The sequence below is a fragment of the Nicotiana sylvestris genome, chromosome 3 (genome assembly GCF_000393655.2).
Source record: "Nicotiana sylvestris chromosome 3, ASM39365v2, whole genome shotgun sequence".
Lineage (NCBI taxonomy): Eukaryota > Viridiplantae > Streptophyta > Magnoliopsida > Solanales > Solanaceae > Nicotiana > Nicotiana sylvestris.
This window is the reverse complement of record NC_091059.1, coordinates 15837743-15862023: the sequence shown is the minus strand read 5'-3', so window position 1 is coordinate 15862023 and position 24281 is coordinate 15837743. Positions and strand designations below refer to the sequence as shown.

The window sequence follows — 24281 nt, the reverse complement described above, 5'->3', positions numbered from 1 at the left end:
CTTTTAATGCAAATTCTAGTGAGAGGAAGACTGCGCAGAAACCAAAAGAGAAAGGGTTTTCAAGAAGTTATAGTCATGTTTTCCTCCCCCACACAATTTAGAATATCTCTATGTAAACCAGTGATCTCTTACACGTGCTTTGCTTATTATAATATTAACAAAAACTTATGCGGTAATTAGAACTTTATGGAGTATGTTTCCGAAAGATAAAATAAAAAGAAATAATTAATAGCCAAAAAACATGGAAGACACATATGTTTTGGAATTTTAAATGGGAAACAAGTAGTGTAAGTTCTGTGTAGATGATGAGTTGCAATATAAGATATTTATGATTACTACCACTAAATGGAAACAGGATATAGATTTTTGAAGACTTCAAAAAATATACTCTACCACACAGTTAGCATATGATGGAATCCCATGTCGGAGATGAATGAGTTCCTTAGACTCTTTATGGCTTGAGCAATCTTTTCTCTTTACGCTAACTTTTGGGGTTGAATTAGATGCAATGTTCATTCTTATCATGATATCAAAGCCAAGCCCCCGATATTAGGCCCTAGGATAGATTGTTCACGCTCCAGTTGGCAGGTCAGAACACCATTTAAGGCTGGCTATTTCCCATTTGAACTTGAGCACTACCATCACTTTCCACTTTGTTTTTCTTCAATTCTTTCATTGTAGATCTCCACTTAAAGAAAGTACCAAACAATTCCTCCATCTCCTCTAGTGTTCTACCTTGTGTTTCTGGTAACAATGCGTAAAAGAAAATCCAAGCAATTATTGCAATTCCAGTGTACAAGAAGAAAGCCCCTCCAATACTAATAGCCTTGTATAATGATATGAATGTCATCAAAATTGCTCCACTCATTGCTCTATTCACTGCCACACCTATGCTACAACCTTGAGCTCTTAATCTCAATGGAAAGATTTCTGAACTGTATACCCATGCTATAGGACCCATGCCAATTGAGAAGAATGCAACACTAGATAATGTTGTACATATGCAAAGGACTATTGCCCATTTTAGCTTATGATCTGAGTGATCAATTATGGTTAAGCCTGTTGCTAGGCCTAATAAGGAGAGAATCATACCACCACAACTTGATAGAAGTAAAACTCTTCTTCCAACTTTGTCTACCAAGAATGTAGCTACCAAGATAAAGAATGTCTTCATACATCCAACAGCTATAGTGGCAAGTAGTCTGTCGTTGTCTTTAGTAATGCCTGTCGAAGATATAATTAATTAATTAAAAGTGTAAGTTGTGTAGTAAGTTAAGCTTTCAAGTAAAGTAGACACTTTTTAACATTGTATTAGAGCAGGCAGACAAACATAGATACAATATATAATCAACAGCAGAGTTGAACTCAGCTATATATAGTTGGAAGTAGTTTGTCGTTGTCTTTAGTAATGTCTGTCAAAAATGAGATAAAGTGTACCCTCTATAAATAACAATTTAATTAAGCTTTAAAATGACATGGTCACATGGTTCGACATGATATCTTGTACTTGCCCTTGATTTGTATGGAGCTCCAGCTTGAACTAGGTGCATATCCATATGTCAAATTTATTGAGGAAAAAAGTCCAAATTTACCCACCAATATTAAATATGTTGAACATTAGAGTCAAAGGCAAATACAAGAAGATTTGTAGATGGCAAGAGTATAAGTGGCTCCAAAGTCTATAGATAACTGATGGTAAAATTAAGATATTTCATAGATTAGGGTAATTTTTAACACTTTTCCCTAAAGTAAATAAAAGGATGCTTCTCTAATCGCTTAAACTTTTAGATAAACTAATCAGGCAGTTCAACAATATATACGTACATACCTGCTTTCTCGTATATCCTCGGACTGTACAAAACTACAGCATCTATACCACTTGCTTGTTGAAAGAAATGAATGCCAATACCTGCAATGAGAATATGAAGAACAGCAGGGGTTGGATGGAGGAACAATTCTCTCCAAACACCTTCACCATGAGAACTACGTCGAGTGACAGAAACTATATTGTCATCTTGGCAATCTTGTGGAATACCAGCAGCTTCTTTTATGTCAGCTAATCTCATTTTGGACTCTTCTAATGTATCTGAAGTTCTGTCCAAAACTCTTTTGGCATCTCCAAGACGACCTTGCATGACTAGCCAACGTGGTGACTCGGGCATGGCAAGAACACCAAGGGCTAAGAAGACTGATGGAATGACACCAATTCCAAGCATGAATCGCCATGCCAATTTTGTTGGGAGCTTTGAAAATGCATAGTTTGATACATAACCAAGTAACACACCTGCCAAAAGGGAAAAAAGGAGTGGTAAGAATATACTCCCTCCGTTTCAATTTATGTGAACTCATTTGACTGGGCACGAAGTTTAAGAAAAGAGAGAAGACTTTTGAACTTGTGGTGTAAAATGAGGCACATATATTTTGTGTGGCTATAAATCATTGCATAAAGGTAAATTGATTCCAAATAAGGAAAGGAGTCATTCTTTTTGGTACGAACCAAAAAGGGAATAGGTTCACATAAACTGAAAGGGAGGGAGTAGTAATTAATTATACCTTTTTTTAACCCCACCCCACCATCACATCACGAGTATCAATAGTGTTCCCACTTACCCTCTAGCTTGAGTCAAACCCTCATCCACTCGACCTCCTGAAATTGTGGAAATTTTCAACTACTAGGGCAAACCTCACTTGTCAATTAATTACCTTTGGAATTGTAATTTAGGTTATATATGTTGCGGAAGCCAAATGTATATAGTGTGAATAAGTCACAACTTCTATACCAAAAATTATGACAGCCACCAAATAATAAATAAGACAATAAAGCAACAATAAAGGGAACACCAGAATTTACGAGGTTCGGCTAATTTTGCTTACTCCTCGGACACAACCAATATTTTATTTCACTCCAAAAATACAAGTGAAATAATACTAAAGAGAGAAGATACAAATGCCTTAAACAGATGAGAAGGCAAATGAGAGGTGTGTTTAAATCCTAAACATTAAGCCTTCTTTTATAGGGGGAAAATCCCCCCAACTATTGCTAACCCACCGATGTGGGAAGCTGAAATATTTGACATTTCAACAAATCTCCACCTTGGCAAAAATTCCACGTCTTCAATTTTCTCTCTATAACAAATTTTGGTTGTGTCTTCATCTTCAATCTTCAGTGTTCAACAATGTTGATCAAATCCAAACAATGTTGAAACTTGACCGCAGTCACCACCTTTGTCAGCATATCAGCAGGATTCTCCGTAGTATGAATTTTCTTCACCGTGACTCCACCTTCTTCTATGATTTCTCGTACGAAATGATACCGAACATCAATGTGCTTCGTCCTTGCATGATAAACTTGGTTCTTCGCTAATTGAATAGCACTTTGACTATCACAAAAAATTGTGATACCTTTTTGTTCAACACCAAGCTCCTTTAGCAATCCTTGAAGCCAAATTGCCTCTTTCACAGCCTCTGTAATAGCCATGTACTCTGCCTCTGTTGTAGACAAAGCAACTGTTGACTGCAAAGTAGACTTCCAACTAACTGGTGCCTTTGCAAAAGTAAACACATAACCAGTAGTTGATCTTCGTTTGTCCATATCACCCGCAAAATCTGAGTCACAATATCCAACTACAAACTGATTGTCTTCCTGCTCAAAAACTAACCCGACATCTACAGTATTATGAATATACCGTAGAATCCACTTCACAGCTTGCCAATGCTCCTTCCCTGGATTGTGCATATATCTGCTAATAACTCCAACAGCTTGTGAAATGTCAGGCCTTGTGCAAACCATTGCATACATCAAGCTACCAACAACATTTGCGTATGGTACCTTTGACATATACTCTCGTTCAGCTTCATCCATTGGCGACATAGTAGTACTTAGCTTAAAATGGGGAGCAAGTGGAGTACTAACTGGCTTAGTCTTGTCATCTATGCCAAAACGTTGTAGTACTCTCTTCAAATATTCTTTCTGAGATAAACAGAGTTTCTTTGAACGTCTATCTCTAATTATCTCCATGCCAAGAATTTTCTTTGCCTCACCCAGATCCTTCATCTCGAACTCCTTCTTCAGTTGAATCTTCAACTTATCAATTTCTTCCGAATTCTTGGAAGCTATCAACATATCATCAACATATAGGAGAAGATATACAAAGGAACCATCTTTAAGCTTGTGCAAATACACACAATGATCGTATTTGCTTCTCTTGTACCCTTGCCGCAACATAAACTCGTCAAATCGCTTGTACCATTGTCTAGAAGATTGTTTCAATCCGTACAACGATTTTTCAAGTTTGCACACCATATTTTCTTTTCCAGCAACTTTGAATCCTTCTGGCTGAGTCATGTAGATTTCCTCCTCCAAGTTTCCATGTAAAAACGCAGTTTTTACATCCATCTGAACTAGTTCCAAATCCAATTGTGCTACCAAAGCCAACATAATTCTAATGGAGGAATGTTTTACAACTGGAGAAAATACTTCATTGTAATCAATTCCCTCCTTTTGAGCATATCCTTTGGCCACCAATCTTGCTTTGTAGCGAACATCTACTTGGTTAGGAAATCCTTCCTTCTTTGCAAATACCCATTTGCACCCAATTGCTTTCTTTCCCTTCGGGAGATTGGCCAATCTCCATGTATGATTCTGATGAAGGGACTGTATTTCATCATTCATGGCAATCCTCCACTTATCTTCTTCTGAACTTTGGACAACATCTTTATAAGTGGTAGGAACATCATCAGCTACAATTGAGGTTGCACAAGCAACCGTCTCTATGAGACGAACAGGTTTCGTTATTGTTCTTTTTGGCCTGCTGGTTGCTATTGATTCAAGTTGTTGTTGAGGTTCCTGAGTTGGAATCTCCTCTACTGGCTCTTCTTCCAGAGGGTAATCTTCATTTGTTTCCTCCTCTGCTTCTTGTGTAGGAAAAATAAATTTTCCCTCAAACTCCACCTGCTTAGAAGCACCTTTATTTTGTTTGGTGTCTTCTGTTACCTTATTTACCATAGCAGATTCATCAAAGGTAACATCCCTGCTGAATATTACTTTCTTTGTCATAGGACACCATAAGCGATATCCTTTGACTCCAGAAGTAATTCCCATAAAAATAGCCTTCTTTGCCCTTGGATCCAATTTTGACTCCGTCACATGATAATATGCAGTTGAGCCAAACACGTGCAAAGAGTTATAATCTACAGCAGGTTTTCCGTACCATTTTTCAAATGGTGTTTTGCCATCAATAGCAGCAGATGGTAGACGATTAATGAGGTGGCATGCATATGTAATTGCCTCAGCCCAAAATTCTTTGCCCAAGCCAGCATTGGACAACATACACCGTACCTTCTCCAGCAAGGTCCGGTTCATACGTTCTGCCACTCCATTCTGTTGTGGTGTATGTCTGACAGTGAAGTGTCGGACGATGCCATCATTTTGACAGACCTTATTGAAATGATCATTTTTATATTCACATCCATTGTCTGTGCGAATACACTTGATCCTCTTGCCTGTTTGATTCTCCACCATCGTCTTCCATTTGAGAAAAATTCTCAGCACTTCATCTTTGTTTTTCATTGTATACACCCACACTCTTCGAGAAAAATCATCAACAAAGGTTACAAAATAGTGCTTCCCACCCAATGAAGGTGTTTTGGAAGGACCCCAAACATCAGAGTGTACATAATCCAAAATGCCTTTAGTATTATGGATCGCTGTACCAAATTTAACCCTTGTCTGTTTCCCTTTGACACAATGCTCACAAAACTCCAAGTTGCAAGCCTTTACTCCTTTTAACAATCCTTGATCTGATAGAGTTTTCAAGGATTTTCCTCCAGCATGTCCCAAGCGCATGTGCCATAGCTTGGTTGCTTCTGCCTCTTTGTCGTCACTGGATGTCACTGTCGCTGTCCCAATAACTGTACTGCCACGATAGCGGTACATATTATTATTCTTCCGATTAGCCTTCATTACCACTAGTGCACCGGAGCATACTCTCATCACTCCATTTTCTGCAATGATTTTGAACCCTTTTGATTCTAGGGCTCCCACAGAGATGAGATTCTTCTTCAAATCCGGTACATATCGAACATCTGTTAATGTTCTGATCATTCCATCATGGTTCCTTAATCGTATTGAACCAATGCCATATGAGGTAAGAGGGCTGTTATCCGCTGTGTGGACGACTCCATATTCTCCTTCTTGAAATTCCACGAACCAGTCCTTGTTGGGACACATATGATAGCTACAAGCCGAGTCCATCAACCATATGTCTGATGATGTTGATGACTCTGTTGTAACTAATGAGAAGTCTGAATCATCACAATCAGCTACATTTGAATCCATAATGGCCTTTCCATTGTTATGTTTGGCCTTATTCTTCAACTTCGGACAGTCTTTCTTCCAGTGCCCTTTTTCTCGACAAAAGGCACATTCATCTTTGCTGGGTCTGGATCTTGACTTGGATCTTCCCTTCTTTTGTCCTCGTTTGACTTTGAGGACGACCCCTCACAAATAGTGCTTCTCCTTCTCCGCCCTTCTGTTTTTCTCGCTTTCTTTGTTCATAGCTGTACAAAGCCGAACAAACTTCTCTGAGAGAAACTTCGTCATTTCCATGGAGTAGAGTAGTTTCAAGGTGCTCGTACTCATCAGGAAGTGACGCCAACAACATCAAGGCCAAGTCACCATCATCATAAGTTGTATCCATATTTTGCAAATCTGTGACCAACTTATTGAAACTGGTGATATGTTCATTCATCGTGGTACCAGGAACATAGGTGAAGTGAAACAGTCTCTTCTTCATGTACAATTTATTTTGACTATTTTTCTTCAAAAATTTATCCTCCAGTGCTTTCCATAATCTACTTGCAGAAGTTTCCTTTGTGTATGGATATTTCTGCTCTCTAGCAAGGTAGGATCGAATGGTACCGCAAGCAACACGATTGATAATTCTCCAATCTTCTTCTCCAATAGCATCTGGTCTCTTTTCTTCAATAGCAAGATCTAGCCCTTGTTGAAAAAGGACATCTAGAACCTCGCCTTGCCACATCCCAAAATGTCCGGACCCGTCAAATATTTCTACCGCAAATTTCGCATTTGACACAATTCTTGTCATAAGCGAAGATGCCAATGATGACGTATTGTTGACACTTGATGTAGATTCTTCTTGTTTATTGTCTCTCATCTTTGACACAAATATTATTTAATAGCTGACGACACAAATCAAGATTATTTCCTTTCTGGTGTGGAAGATCAGACTAAGCTGCAACCACAGAGCATACTAAGACAGAATCTTGACACAGTTACCAAGATAAATCTTTTCTGATGTGGAAGATCAGACTATGCTGCAACCACAGAGCATACTAAGACAGTACCTTGGCTCTGATACCAATTGTTGCGGAAGCCAAATGTATATAGTGTGAATAAGTCACAACTACTATACCAAAAATTATGACAGCCACCAAATAATAAATAAGACAATAAAGCAACAATAAAGGGAACACCAGAATTTACGAGGTTCGGCTAATTTTGCTTACTCCTCGGACACAACCAATATTTTATTTCACTCCAAAAATACAAGTGAAATAATACTAAAGAGAGAAGATACAAATGCCTTAAACAGATGAGAAGGCAAATGAGAGGTGTATTTAAATCCTAAACATTAAGCCTTCTTTTATAGGGGGAAAATCCCCCCAACTATTGCTAACCCACCGATGTGGGAAGCTGAAATATTTGACATTTCAACAATATACACTCTTAGTGTAACTATTATAAGTGAATTCTATCTTGCGATAACTGTTAGTTAAATTAGGTCACCCATGTGGGCTAACCTGACCCGATTAGAAGAAGTTAAAGAGTTTAAATAAAAGATAACTTTTATGGGTAATTACCAAGAAGTTATAAATAGTTCTATTCTTTAATTAAAAAAATAGAACACACTCTTTTCTGCATATGAGTGTGAAAAAAAAGGCAGAAAACAGATAATAACAAGGTTCTCTTCCTCTCCTACTCTCCTCCCAGATAAAACTTTATTTCCTAGTGAAACAAACTCCGACTTGGAATAATTTTTCGGTGATGAGTTCAACAATCTCCGCTGCATTAAAAATGTACACAACTTGTAAATTTTGTCACATAAAGTGGAAGAGTGGTACAGTAATATCCTGCTATGCCCATTAATTACATTAAAATTGTAATAATAATTACAATTAGTCCAAATAAAAATATTTTATCACGAAACCAAAAAAATTGTTAAATAAAAATAGTTTATCATGAAACCAAAAAAAATGTAGAATTTGGATAACCACATTAAAAGGCAAATAGTACGTTCGCAAAATAGCAGGAATGACAATGGGGCAGAACGGGTAAAGCAAAGGCTTAAAGGGCCAAGACTGGGCAATGCTTAAATGGGACAGGGCGGGTCAAATCTAAAAATTTTAAGATATTAAATGGGGCAGGGGCAGGGGGCAGGGCGAGAGCAGATTTGTTTTTTATGTTATACTCCGTTCCAATTTATATGAACTTGTTTGACTGAGCATGGAATTTAAAAAAAAAATGAAGACTTTGGAATTTGTGGTCCTAAACATGTCCAAATGGGCCCCAGCGTATTTGTGTGATTATAAAAGCTTCTCATTAAGGGTAGAGTTGTAACTTTATGCTAAATTGTTACCAAATTTAGAAAGGGTTCATTCTTTTTGGAACGGATCAAAAAGGAATATGTTCACATAAACTGGAACAGAGAGAGTAACTTATAAGATTTGTTGAATTGAATATTGTTAGTTTATTCTACAGCTACGCTTCCATAAGCTCCAATCACTCAGACCCAGTAGAAATTAAGTAAAAGCAATTACAAATGGTAAAAAAATATCTTGGGTGATATCTTTTTATAATTCCTTTTATATCAGTATTTAGTAAATTTGGAAGACGAGAATACCATTTAATATTATAAATAATAGTTAGACAACGTTACGGCATAAGCGTTATTAGAAGCACAGCTAGAGTTCAAATAAGAGCCATAGGAAGCACTCGTATCGTACTCAACGATAACATTGTTCAAAATACTCATATCCCAACGTCCAAAGCAAGCATCTTGTCAATCTGTTTGTACGTATATATTGATCAATACACACGTGGTTCTCATACTAAAGAATAATAGATAAATAACTAATTATTTGGTCTTGAATTTTAAGACCGGATTAAAAATTTGAACAAATGCATAGACTTTCAACTAAGTAAAATCATAATTTTTATATAGCACCTTAAAGAAATAAAAAGATATTATTTCATATCTTAAAATAATAAAATTGTATCAGCTCAAAAAATCAAATTGTAACATAGGCCATAAAAGAAGGAAAAAAATATAAATTACTAGTATAAGATTTTTATTCATTTTCATTCACGTTGAAAAATTGTGTTATGAAGTTGGAATAGTGCACTATTTTGAAGAAAAAATTAAATGGGACGGAGCTGGACAAGGCAGGATAAAATCAGGAAAAAGAGCTAAATCCGATAGGGCAGGTTTTTTTTTTTTTTTGCAGGTTCAACTTGCCCTGCCCTCCCCCCACCCCACACCCCGTCCTGCATCCATACAAAATGGTAGCACGATATTACGTATTCCAATTAATCCTTTATCTTCATTGGAAAAATGAGTACCTCATCCCAGAGGATAACAGGCAAATATTCATTTCATCATGCTACAGAAGAAGACAGACATAAGTCCATATCATTGAATTATAACCACATAAAAAAATTGTCGTTACTTGTTGTCACTGTTTTTTTTCATGTTTTTTTTAGCCGAGGGTCTAACGATAATGACCAGCTCCCTGTCCTCTCAGGATAGGGGTATACAATACCCTCCCTAAACCTCTCTTGTTGGAATTCACTGGGTTTATTGTTGTTGTTGTTGTTGTTGCTACAGAGAAAAGAGAAAGAGCTTAATTACCTCCATTGATGAAAACTTCAGGGAAAGAAGTGAAAAACCCACGACAAGAAGCTGGAGCAACCTCAGCAGTATAAACTGGAGCAATCATAAGAGCATATCCAACTCCAATACCAGCCACAAACCTACCAAACATGAGAAAACCATAGTTTGTAGCAAATCCCATCAATATTGCTCCTGCAAAAAATATTGCAGAAGCAAAAATAATGGTATATCGACGACCTATCCAATCTGAAGTTCGACCAGCAAGAGCAGCACCCACAAGAGAGTAGATGTTGATTGTTCCCACAAGGATTTCGATTTGTACGTCTGAGATTTTGAGGTCTTCCTTTATGTAAATCACTGCTCCACTCATCACTCCTGTATCTGCATAGACCAAAGTCGATTCGATTTAAGATAGGTTCTGTGCGTTCAACTGAATTGATAACTTCTGATTCGAACTATATATACACATATAAAGAAATTTGAGATATATACATACAATAAGATCACATTTATATATATGTAACAACATCATGATAGTAATATAGAGAATTGAAACGGAATATCTTACCATAACCTAATAAAACGGAGGTCATAGAGGCTAAAAGAGAGCAAGCAAAAGCATATTTGTTTCGTTTTGATTTTTTACAAGGAACAGATTCTTGAAAAGGTATTTCACGAGGTTGGTCGGAGATGACGCTTTTATCAAGATTTTGATTTTCCATGAGATTCAGCAAGAAAGAAAGAGTTACAGATACATATGAGAATGGGAGATTAATCTGAGGATCACTCACTCTGGTATATTACCTCATCATTTAGACTATGTTGGCCAACTCTTTAGTGACGGTGATTTTTCTTTCCTAACGTTTAACCAAAAATAGATTTCTCGGTCTAAGTCAATATTTAGAAGAAATCGGGTTACTGATAACCAAGATTTACTTCACTTTCCCAATAATTTTGGAAGAAATGTGTAGACACCGGATTTTTGACCCTCCCCGAGAATTTTCACATTTTTAGCGTGAATATGTGAAATTGGGTCTAATATAACCATTTTAACTATTTTACTTTATTTCGTTGCAAAAAGAAAAATCACAAAAATACATATATAAATTTTAGTTTATGTATTTCTCATAAACTTGAAAAAATACAAAAATTGTACTTTATTTTGGTACTTTATATAAATTCGAAAAATTACAAAAAAATATAATTCTATTAATGTTTTGTAGTCATTTTAATTTTGGAAAAATACAAAAATATTACTTTATATTTTGTCTTTATTAAAAAAAACGAAAATTACAAAAAAATAGTTTTATTAATATTTTGTAGCTATTTTAAATCTTGAAAAAATATTAAAAAGATATAGTTTTGTTAAATATTAGTCTTATTTTGGTAGCTATTTTGCTTACATAGGACTAGTTAAGCAACGTCGTGTTCTTATTCTCGGATCCGGGCAAAAGAATAATATTCGGGTTCGAACTACCCGGCTTTAGGCCTAATTTTCGGACCTAGCCCATAATAAACCGAGTCCATGACACATGGGGAACCCCACCACGCGTGGGGGACACAAACCTTGAACCCCACCACGCGTGGGGCTCATTTTTCTTGGCATTGGGTATCAAATACACGGACAAGGCCAAGGCAAAAGAGGGGATTTTGGAAAAAAAACAACGGGAACTTGAAAAAATTGAAAAGGGACTACTGTACATCTTCCTCTTCCTAAAAAGGAACCAACGGAAGCCCTACTGTAAAAACCACCCTCGCACCCACCGTGAAACCACCATCAACAAACCACCATTCCCTCCGTCACATTCCCAAACAGACCCTTACGTCGTCACAACTAGCAACCCCCGTCAGCAGCCTCCCTCCCGTCATAGCCTCACCAGTCGACGACCAAACAGCCCGTCGCACGCTCCACCGTGAAACCGCCATAACCATCAACAAACACCACCTCCCGTCAAACCCCCTCCTCCTCATGTCCAGCAAAACCACCAGTTCCATCGCCCACCTCCATCCAGCTGACCCCTCGTCGTCACCCCCACCAAAACACCGCCCCCGTCGTCAACAACCCACCACCAGTCGACCATCCTCCATTGAACTCCGACGTTGCCAAATGACCCCCAGTCCAGCAACGCCTCCTGCCTTGAACCACTGCCCAAACGACCCCTCGTAAGCTTGCAACCAGTAGCCGCGTCGACCACAGCCCCAAACGACCTTCCATATCTGATCCTTCCTCACATCCAAACGACCCCTTTGCTTCATATTCACGTACCAGTTGCTGCGTCGAAAATATACAGCAGCAACCAACAATCTCAGGTCGTTGACAGACTTGGTCCGAGCTTTCTGTTTCCATAGAGCTCGTCGTTGTTCGTCGAGGTCCGGTACGTCGAGGTTGTTCGTTGAGGTCGATGTAGAGGGTTGGTCCCTGGCTCTATCCGTTTTTGTTTGTTCAGGTTAGTAAACCTCAAGCATTAGATAAGGAAACGTTACGTTAAATGTCCGAAGATGCAATATAAAAGTTGGTATGATAATTTTCTGATTATGTTCTCACCGTATGCATTTTGGTTCATCTTTGTGTTATGTTATTCTTGTTTACTTGATGTCATTTGATTTAGTTGTATTAGGAGTTCTAGGACACAGTTTGACGTTGATTCATTTTTCCCTTCGTTTTCTTAGTTTATTTGGACAAAATTAGTATTAGTACATGTTGTTACTACGCCCGAAACACTCATTCGCTTAACTTATCTTATTAAACTTTTGACAAGTTATGAGATTTTAGTTGTAGAGAAGCGGTAAGGTTTAGTATGGTTAAAGGAGTAAAAATGACATCCTTTTAAAATAAAAATAATAATAATAATAAAAAACGAGGCAAGCTTCGCAAAAATAAAAATGTACATATTGCGGAGCCTTCACAAAAAATGTATATATTAAAATACTTAGATTCCGGGACGGGCCATTTAGCAAATTTCAAGGCCCTACCAAAAAATAATAATGCGCTAGTTGTTTTAGGCGCGCCTTTAATAATGTTATCTCCCTAAACTCGGGTGCACATTTATGTGACCCAAATCCAAATCTCAATGAAGTCGAAATATGTCTCTAATCCCGGGTACATTGATTGTGACGTGGTCGGAGATGCATTTCCATGACGTTGCAAATTCCTTTAAAAAAACAAGAATGAGATGAGCCTCGCCGAATAAAAATACAAATTGCGGAGCCCTCAGTAAATACTTGTTTAAAATTACTTAGAACTCAGGAGGGTCGTTAAGCGAATTTCACGGCCTCCCCAAAATAACAACGCGATAGTCTCTTTAGGCGCGTGTTCAATAATTTACTTTCTTAAGCTTGGGTGTGCATTTCATGCGACCCAAATCCAAATCTCAAAACATCAAATAAAATGCGTTCCGGATTGTGGGTGCATTTCATGTGACGCAGTCCAAAGACGTGTTTTAAGCGATGTTCACATTCTTGTAAAAACACAATAATAATAAAGCGGTTAAAAGTTAAAATTGGCACATTGGTTCATAATTGTATTTAAAATCAGATAAATAAGCCGAATATGACAGTTGAGCGACCGTGCTAGAACCACGGAACTCGGGAATGCCTAACACCTTCTCCCGGGTTAACAGAATTCCTTATCCGGATTTCTGGTACGCAGACTGTAATATGGAGTCATTTTTTTCCTCGATTCGGGATTAAAATTGGTGACTTGGGACACCCTAAATCTCCCAAGTGGCGACTCTGAAATAAATAAACAAATCCCGTTTCGATTGTCCTTAAATTGGAAAAAACTCTCTTGCGCCCTCGCGGGTGCGTAAAAAGGAGGTGTGACAAAATGGATCAAAGAACGAAAATGATTGATAGAGAAAATAAGAAATGAACTAATAATAACTCCAAAAAATTAAGGCTTAAAGCTTGGAGAATAAAGTTAACAATAGCAGTATGGATTTTAATAATGTAACGACATGGTCGGTCGTTTTATGAATTTTAGCCCCGTTTCCCCCATTTATGCTTCTTTATGTCTTGCCCAGTTGTATTATATGGTATCGGGTTGGTTGGTTCGGGTTCGAAGAGATTTTGAAGAGGAATGAGACTCTTAGTCTCTTAAGTTGGTCATTTAGTTGAAAAGTCAATCGGAAGTTGACTTGTGAGTAAACGATCTCGGAATTTGGTTTTTATGATTTGTTTAGATCCGTTAGGTGATTTGGACTTGGGAGTGCATCTGGAATGTATTTTGGAGGTCCGTGGAAGATTTAAGCTTGAATTGGCGAACTAGAAAATTTGGCATTTTTCGGTCGGAAGTGGAAACCTTGATATCGGGGTTGGAATGAAATTTTGGAAATTGGAGTAGGTCCGTTGTGTCATTTGGGATGTGTGTACAAAATTTCAGGTCATTCGGACGAAGTTTGATAGACTTTTTGATCGAATTCGAAAGTTTTGGAATCCTTAGGCTTGAATCCGAGGGTGAATTGATGTTTTGATGTTGTTTTAAGCGTTTCGAAGGTTGGAACAAGTTTTAATGATGTTATGGGATGTGTTGGTATGTTTGGTTGAGGTCCCGAGGGCCTCAGGTGAGTTTCAGGTGGTTAACGGGTCATTTCGGACTTTGGAAATGTAGCAGATTTTCTCGCATTTTTGTTCCAGAGATTTGTTCTTCGCGTTCGCGAAGAGTATTTGGAGATTGATAAGGAATTGGTCTTCGCGTTCGCGAAGGGTTAGGGGCAAAGTGCATCCGGATGCGAGATTTGTAATGCGTTCGCGAAGAAGAGAAAAGGCTGTTGGGACCTCATTCAATTGGCCTACGCGTTCGCGAGAGTGAGGTCGCGTTCGCGTAAAAGTGATTCTGGTCAGAGGAAATTTGTGCTTCGCGAACGCGAGAAGGTGGTCGTGTTCGCGATGAAGGTCGCATCTAGGCAGAAACTTTAAGTTAAAAATCGAGGGTTTTGGTCCATAATCTCAAATCTCATTAGAGAGCTCGAGAGAAGGTGATTTTGGAAGGAATTTTCAGAGGATTGATTGGGGTAAGTGTTCCTCACACAAATTTGGTTAAATTCCATGATTATATCTTGATTTTTACCATTTAATTTGGTAATTTGGGGTAACAATTGGGGAAAAGGGGGAGAAAATTTGGAGAGTTGAATTGGGGATTTGAGGGGTCATTTGGGGTCCGATTTTGATGTTTTTGATATGTATAGACTCGTGGGAGGATGGGGATTCTTTTGATGTGATTTTTTATTGAATTTTGAGGCATAGGTCCGGGGGTCGGGTTTGACCAATTTCGGGATTTGTGATGTAATTTGATTATTTTCGAGTGGGCTTTGTTCCCTTAGCATATATTGATGTAATGATTTTGATTTTTGTTAGAGACGGGCCATTTGGAGGCCAAATCGAGAGGCAAGGGCATCGCGGGCTAGGGTTTGGCTTGGCTTGAGGTAAGTAACACTTCCAAACTTGATTTTGAGGGTTCGAAACCCCCAAACTATGTGTTCTATGATTACTGTTGAGGTGACGCAAATGCCAAGTGACGGGCCTGTGAGTGTGTACCGTGAGAATTGCGGCTTGGATCATTCTATGGCACCGCTTAGTGACTATTTCTTGCTGATATCTATGTTGTAATTATGTGATTAAGTTAATGAGCTGCAAATCATACTAATTATCATGTTAAGGCTTCATGCCAATACTGTTGAGACCCGAGAGGTCGTTTCTTGTTGTCATATCATTAGCTTCATTGATATTTTGTACTCTGTCATGTTCATTCATATTATATCATGCCTCAGTCTCGATGATTGTTATTTGACATATCATATCATTGTTCGTGCTAGTTTCATGACATTTTGAGCCCGTGTGTGTGAGACTGGAGAGTGATGACTGAGTGAGGCTGAGAGCCTGATATTGAGTGGCAGTATGGGATCGGGATGCACGCCGCAGCGAGATATTGAACAAGCCTTCATTGGCTTTGTTATAGCGTTTGAGCTAATGAGAAAAGCCCCTCCGGAGTCTTTACCCCCTCCCCCCCCCCAGTGAGCGCAGTTGATGATATATAGGGTTGGATCTTCCCTGGACATGGATCTTGTCCGAAGTATTTATATTTGGAGATGGATCTTCTCCATAGGCTGGAATGGCCTTCCTCGATACTGGATGACTGTTGTCAGTGATATATATATATATTCCAGAATGGATCTTCCCTAGGCCTTGTGAGCCATATACAGTACCGAGTGGTTGTGAGTTTGTTATTGATATTATCTGGAGATGGATCTTCTCCGTAGGCTGGAATAGCCTTCCTCAGTACTGAGTGATTACTGTCAGAGATGTATATATTCCAGTATGGATCTTTCTTAGGCCGTATGCACCATATACAGTAATGAGTGGACGAGCATTTGAGGTTGTGGGCACATGAGGCACTCAGCATGGTGCATTTCATACAGCATGTGCATTGATATGTAGATGTAGCAGAGTTACAATTCTTCACCTTATTCATTCTTGCTCTGTTTTACTGTTCGAGCTGTTTATTTAACTAAAATCATGCCTACGTTTCTATACATTTTTCTGCTATCCTTGAGGAGGTTGAGTTTGTCACTACCTATTTGTCCAAATATTGGACTTGTTACTTACTAAGTTGGTGTACTCACGTTACCCCTTGCACCTCGTGTGCAGATTCAGGCACTTTTGATCCAGTGGCGGATGTTTGATCGAGGCTTCTGATTAGAAGATTATTGAGTTACATGCACGGCGTTCACAGACCTTGGCTACCCACCTTACTTTCCAGTTGTATTTTAGTTATTCCCTTAGAAATTATATGAGACTATGTATTTTTCCTTAGACGCTCATACACTCAGTGACACCCCAGTTTTGGGCTGGATTGTATATATTCTTGGAATTTATTATGTTTCAAATGGTTCTTTAACTGTTAAAAGCTTCCGTAAAAGTTTTCAAACTTACTATTATCATGTTGATTGTTGAGTTGAGGCTGGCCTAATTTCACGATAGGCGCCATCACGATGCGTCAGGTTTTAGGGACGTGACAAGTTGGTATCAGATCCTAGGTTACATAGGTCTCACGAGTCATGAGCGGGTTTAGTAGAGTCTCGCGGATCGGTACGAAGACGTCTGTACTTATCTTCGAGATGTTATAGAACCTTTAGGAAATAAACTTCACATTCTTGAATTCTTATTGTGCGACATTGATTCAGATTGAATAACTCCTTGAATTACTTCCACGCATTTGTGTGCGTGCATGAGCGCTCGGTATCAGTTGTGTATCGATGGCTTGTGATTCCCTGATCGAAGGGCGAGATGTGATTTCTGTATATTGATATTGGGCCTGTTTGGAGGACTTGAGGCCAGGAATTGCTTGTAGATTGAACACTGAAGTGTTGATTTTATGAGCACATGCTTCTAGATTTATATGTTTAGTAGTATCCTTATTAGTGGAAGTGATGACGGGATGTCTATATGGTGAGTATGATGTGACTGCGAGATGTGTTCATATGATTTGAATGTGACTAGAAGGGTCTGCTTGAGGATAAGAAGAACTATTTGGTGCTTGATTTCCATCGTGATTTGATGTATAGCCTGAGTTAGGGTGTATTGAAGGATCTTTTCATGTTGTTAACTAGGGAGTGAGGTGGATTTTTATGTCGCGATTTGAGTTCAGACTCAGGAAGATTTGGTGATTGCGTGATGTTTATGGCGGTGGAAGGGTATAAAGGGAAGTTAGTTTGAGGCGGAACATGTGGATTATCTCATGCGGAGTGTTCTGCATTGGTGTGAACCCTATGTTGTTTGTTGAAAGTCCTCTTTTACTAGTAAATTATATGTGTTGCAATTCGAATTTGGATCGCGTATGCGAGTTGTCTTGACTGTTACGAGGGTGAATGCGAGATTTGCAGATGATTTGAAGTACTAGTGGGTTGTGTTGCACGAGCTTATGAAGGATTTAGTTAAACCTTACCATGGTATTATGGCAGTAGTAGAGTATGGGCATAGTGAGTTCTGTGTGTTTTGACCTATGACTTTGAACCGAGTGGGGGAGTCCGTTATTGAGTAGTGATTACACAGTTATGTGTTGTATTGGTTTTAGTTTGAGGTATATTAGTGAATCAGTTGTGGCTTGCAGGGGTTGAGATCGAGGATGACTCGAGTAAAGGAAAAATTTGGATCAGGGTTGTGTTATGCTTTGTGGTCATATGAGAAACGTTGGATGAATTAGTTGTTATTGTAAGGGATGTAACGGGTATGGAGTAGGATATCACTCGATTGCTTAGAAGGCTGGGTTACTTCTTTAGGTATTGCTAATGGGGCATAGGTCGTTCGGTTCGTTTGATCAGTATAATTGAAACCTCAATAGAGTGGATGACTCCCAAGAATGGTTTTAATGGATTCGAGACTTATATGTAATAATCAGAGATCTCCAGGGGGTGTATTTGGCCAGAAACTGAGGTTTACATTGGGGAGTGTTAAGACTTGTGGTATTTCTACATCATTATGGATTCTACACATCAGTATCAGGAAGGTAAAGGTAATGGTTTTAAATCCGCAGGAAGTCCCTTTAGGGTAAATATTTTGAATATGGTGCTTTTAGAAATATTTAAGAGAGTATTCAGAGACTTGTGAGCCTTAGCCGGTGCGGTTTTATGCTTGGTTCTCGTGTGTTGAGTCTGGGTTAATGATTGTGGTGTTATGGCAAATGGAAAATATCAATTTGAAGGAAATTTAGAAGTAACTTGGATAAATAGGACAGCTTGGTAGTAGGCCGGATCGGCATGGTAAGGGATATGATTAGTTCTTTGGGTGCTTATGAGGTAATGAGTCTCTACAGGTGTTTCGTGGCAATGCTCTTGGGTTTATGGTGACCTGCGAAGCTTGGTTGAGCTAGAAGGATTCAGTTCTCACGATTGGGTTTTTGTGCAAATGGGATTCGGAGAATTCTTGATGGTTTTTACCACAGTTAGAGATGTATATTTTCTATTGGCGTGAGGAGCATGTGATGTATAGCAATTTTCTTCTAGATTGGATCGAATGGGAAAGTTCTTGGCTAGTGAAGTAAGTAGTTGCTTTTGTCTCAGAATGGATTATGAAGTTCTCATATTTGTTATAGGATGGCATGGTATGTACGATATGTTGTGTAGGGTTGAGATTTGCATGTGTGAGGTCACGGTTCAGTTCAAGAAGGGAGGACATAAGTCTTTATGCAGCATGGGCAGTTTCAGATATCTAGGTAAATGATATCACTAATTGGTGCGGCTTGATGAGGGTATACATTTCAGAAAGGGCAAGGTGTTTGAGTTAAGGATACTTCATTAGTATTGCGACACTCTCCAATTTGATCGACTGCTGATATTCGAGTTTGCTTAGTGGCATAGGAGGATTTTAGGAGTATCCCTCGTGAAATAATTGGGTATTAGAGGTGTGTTATATATTCGGATGTGGAGTTGGGATCGGATACGGTGATTCGTATACTATATGGATTTAGAGACTTGGAGTTCGCATAACAGGTTATATTGTGGTTGTGGGTCGCGTGTATCGGCCTTGTGTGGCGACTATTGGGGGTTTGAAGACCCGAGTAGATATGTTGTTGCTTAGCATGGTGGATTTTGATTTGATATTGGGTATGGATTTGTTGTCTCTGTGACGTGTTGTTCCAGACTGTTACACTAAGTTGGCGATGTTGGCTATATCAGGAATGCCACGGATTGAGTGGCGAGATTCGACGGGTTATGTTCCCAGTAGGGTGCTTTTTCATTATCAAAGACCCAGGGTATGGTTAGGAAGGGATTGTCTTTCTTATTTGGTCTTCATGAGGGATGTCAGTACAGAGACTCCTACCATTGATTCAACTCCGGTGGTGAGGGATTTTCCAGATGTGTTTCCTGCTACCGGGCATGTTTCCGGATAGGGTTGTTGATTTCGGTATTGATTTGGTACCGGACACCGTGTCTTACGGCACCGGCGGAGTTAAAGGAGTTGAAGGAGTAGCTTTAGGAGATCCTTGATAAGGGGTTCGTCGGTAGGCCAATATGGATGTGTGTTCTACATCGAGTCAGCTTTGTTGACTCCGAGTTGTTATTGTTGGGAGATGTGTTAATTCGATTGTTATTGAGCTTAGTAGGTTTCTGGGGTGATCTATGAGTTACCTTCCGTGTTGCGAGGCGTTATGATTTGTTGGTTGTAGGCACATATGGTGCGATTCTATTGGGGTCTTATAGTGGAATTCGAGCGGAAAGAGTATCGAATATTGCTCGATGGATGGCGTATCGGTTATGTTCTTTTGGGTTTGTGTGGTGTTAGGTCATTCGCTTCGTCGTGGTCATGATGATTTGCTTTTGGTTCTAGATATCAAATTGCGCGTGGTTGTTGATTTTGAGCATAGTGGCTTGAGGTGGTTCATATGGACCAGTGTTTGGATGAGGTCACGCATTGGAGCGGAGTTATGTGGAAGTATGATCCTTCGGTTAGATTCGTGTGTTCTGGTTCTACGATGCGTGATGGGTTCTCAGCGTTGTGTTATGGTGGTACTGGTGAGCTTGCGGTATAGCTCTCTCATTTGAGTCATCTTTCCATGATTTGAGTACATTTGGACTGTTGCTTATTGGTGCACGAGTCGCACAAGTTGTGGATTTAGATTGCATCAATGTGTCATGTCACTAGAGTAGTCACGTTGGATGCGATGAGGTCATTGGGATCTAGAAGGAATACTATCGGATTAGATTTCAGCATGTTGGAAGGATAATATCGGGATTCAGTTTAGAAATTTACTATGGTCCTTGCCAAAGGAGAGGGAGCTCTATAACTGGTTGATCTGAGGAATGGTGATGACTTTCTGTGTGTTTTAATTCATCGTTGGCAGTATAGAAGTGTTGGAATGAGCCTTATTTGATAAGAGGTTTATCATCGGTATTCAGTTGTTTTGAGTAGTTGTTGTGATCTGAAATTTTCGCTATGAGTGTTCGAGTTGTGTGGTATATCCTGTGATTTCCACCTTGAATTGTGGTTATGGCTTGCTACAACGTTTTCAGATTTATTCGGGTGTAGATGTGAGATTCTGATCGCATAGATAAACTTCGAGAGTGGAAATTTGGTTCTAAGGTTTATGGGCTAGGTTGGATTGTGAAATTTCAGTTAAGTTGTGCTATCGAACCTATATGATATAGGGTTACATGGGATCACCCCCGGGTATATACATGGTAAGGTTATATAACGATCTGATGGTTTTCGAAACAACTCTGGGCACATTCGAGGACGAATGTATGTTTAAGTGGGGGAGGATGTAACGACCCCGCCTGTCGTTTTATGAACTTCAGCCTCGTTTCCCCATTTCTACTTCTTTATGTCTTGTTAACCTGTATTATTTGGTATCAGGTTGGTTGGTTCGGGTTCGGAGAGGTTTTGAAGAGGAATAAGACACTTAGTCTCTTAAACTGATCATTTAGTTGGAAAAGTCAACCGGAAGTTGACTTGTGAGTGAACGATCTCGAAATTTGATTTTTAGTATTTGGTTAGCTCTGTTAGATGATTTAGGACTTGGGAGCGTGTCCGGAATGTATTTTGGAGGTCCGTGAAAGATTTAAGCTTGGATTGGCGAAGTTGGAAATTTGGTGTTTTGCGTTCCGTAGTGGAAACCTTGATATCAGGGTCGGAATGGAATTCTGGAAATTGGAGTAGGTTCGCTGTGTCATTTGGGATGTTTGTGCAAAATTTCAGGTCATTCAAACGAGGTTTGATAGACATTTTGATCGAATTCGGAATTCGGAAGTCTTGGAATCCTTAGGCTTGAATCCGAGGGTGAATTAATGTTTTGATGTTGTTTTGAGTGTTCCAAAGGTTGGAACAAGTTTTAATGATGTTATGGGATGTGTTGGCATGTTTGGTTGAGGTCCCGAGTGCCTCGCGTAAGTTTCGGGTTGTTAACAAGTCATTTCGGATTTTGGAAAGGTAGCAAATTTTCTGGCATTTTGGTTGTAGAGATTTGTTCTTTGTGTTCGCGAAGGGGAGCTTGCATTCGCGAAGAGTATTTGGAGATTGAGGAGGAATTAGTATTTGTGATCGCGAAGTATGGGATGCATTCGCGAAGAGCTAGGGGCAGAGTGCATCGCGAACGCGAGATATGTAACGTGTTCGCGAAGAAGAGAAAAGACAGTTGGGACCCCATTCAATTGGCCTACGTGTTCGTGAGGGTAAGGTCGTGTTCACGTAGAAGTGATTCTAGTCAGAGGAAATTTGTGCTTCGTGAACGTGAGAAGGTGGTCGCGTTCGCGATGAAGGTCGCATCTGGGCAGAAACTTTAAGTTAAAAATCGAGGGTTTTAGTCCATAATCTCAAATTTCATTAGAGAGCTCTGGAGAAGGCAATTTTCGAAGGGATTTTCAGAGGATTGATTGGGGTAAGTGTTCCTCGCTCAAATTTGGTTAAATCCCATGATTATGTCTTGATTTTTATCATTTAATTTGGGAATTTGGGGTGAAAATTAGGGGAAAAGGGGAGAAAATTTGGAGAGTTGAATTGGGGATTTGAGGGGCCATTTGGGGTTAGATTTTTATGTTCTTGGCATGTATTGACTCGTGGGAGGATGAGGATTCTTGTGATGTGATTTTTTATTGAATTTCGAGGCGTGGGCCTGGGGGTCGGGTTTGACCAATTTCGAGATTTGTAATGTAATTTGATTATTTTCGAGTGAGCTTTGTTCCCTTAGTGTATATTGATGTTATGGTTCTGATTTTGGTTAGAGATGGATCATTTGGAGGCCGAATCGACAAGCAAGGGCATCGCGGGCTAGAGTTTGGCTTGGCTTGAAGTAAGTAACGCTTTTCAACTTGGTCTTGAGGGTTTGAAACCCCGAACTATGTGTTCTATGATTACTATTGAGGTGACGCAAATGCCAAGTGACGGGCGTGTGGGCATGCACCGTGAGAATTGCGTCCTGGATCATTCCATGGAACTGCTTAGTGATCCTTCTTGTTGATATCTGTGTTGTAATTATGTGATTAAGTTAATGAATTGCAAATCATACTAATTATTATGTTAAGGCTTCACGCCAATACTGTTGAGACCCGAGAGGTCGTTTCTTGCTGTCATATCATTAGCTTCATTGATATTCTGTTCTCAGTCTTGTTCATGCATATTATATCATGCCTTAGTCTCGATGATTGTTATTTGACATATCATAGCATTGTTCGGGCTAGTATCATGACATTTTGAGCTCGTGTGTGTGAGATTGGAGAGTGATGACTGAGTGAGGCCGAGAGCCTGATATTGAGTGGCAGTATGGGATCGGGCTGCACGCCACAGCGAGATATCGAACAAGCCTTCGTTGTCTTTGTTATAGTGCTTGGGCTAATGAGAGATGTCCCTCCGGAGTTTTTACACCCCCAGTGAGCGCAGTTGATGATATTGAGGGATGCATCTTCCCTGGACATGGATCTTGTCTGAAGTATTTATATTTGGAGATGGATCTTCTCCATAGGCTGGAATAGCCTTCCTTGGTACTGGATGACTGTTGTCAGTAATGTGTATATATTCCGGGATGGATCTTCCCTGGGCCTTGTTAGCCATATACAGTACCAAATGGTTGTGAGTTTGTTATTGATATTATCTGGAGATGGATCTTCTCCGTAGGCTGGAATGTCCTTCTTCAGTACTGAGTGATTGTTGTTAGAGATGTATATATTACTGGATGGATCTTCCCTGGGCCATATGAGTCATATACAGTAATGAGTGGACGAGCATTTTAGGTTGTGGGCACATGAGGCACTCAGCATGGTGCATTTCATACAGCATGTGCATTGACATGTAGATGTAGCAGAGTTACACTTCTTTACCTTGTTCATTCTTGCTTTGTTTTACTGTTCGAGCTGTTTATTTAACTAAAAGCATGCCTACATTTTTGTACATTATTTCTGTTATCCTTGAGGAGGTTGAGTTCGTCACTACCTATCTGTCCAAAGGTTGGACTTGTTACTTACTGAGTTGGTGTATTCTCGTTACCCCTTGCACCTCATGTGCAGATTCAGGCACTTTGGATCCAGTGTCGAATGTTTGATCGAGGTTTCTGACTTAGAAGATTATTGAGGTACTTGCACGGCGTTCGCAGGCCTTGGCTATCCACCTTACTTTCCAGTTGTATTTCAGTTGTTCTTTTAGACATTATATGAGACTACGTATTTTTCCTTAGATACTCATGCACTCAGTGATACCCCGGTTGTGGGCTGGATTGTATCTATTCTTGGAATTTATTATGTTTCAAATAGTTCTTTAACTGTTAAAAGATTCCGTAAATGTTTTCAAACTTAATATTATCGTGTTGATTATTTAGTTGAGGCTGGCCTAGTTTCACGATAGGCGTCATCACGACGGGTCGGGTTTTAGGGTCGTGACAAATAATAA

General features: G+C 39.3%; 1 protein-coding gene across 1 annotated transcript; it reads right to left on the bottom strand.

The window, feature by feature from the left end:
• Window positions 1-207: 207 nt before the first annotated feature.
• On the bottom strand, window positions 208-10725 carry LOC104233820 (polyol transporter 5-like). The gene is made up of 4 exons (XM_070170675.1): window positions 10480-10725; window positions 9930-10292; window positions 1829-2284; window positions 208-1224 (listed from the first exon to the last, which is right to left on the bottom strand). The coding sequence occupies exons 1-4, from the start codon at window positions 10631-10633 to the stop codon at window positions 602-604; spliced, it is 1596 nt and encodes a 531-aa protein (XP_070026776.1). The 5' UTR covers window positions 10634-10725; the 3' UTR covers window positions 208-601.
• Window positions 10726-24281: the final 13556 nt, after the last annotated feature.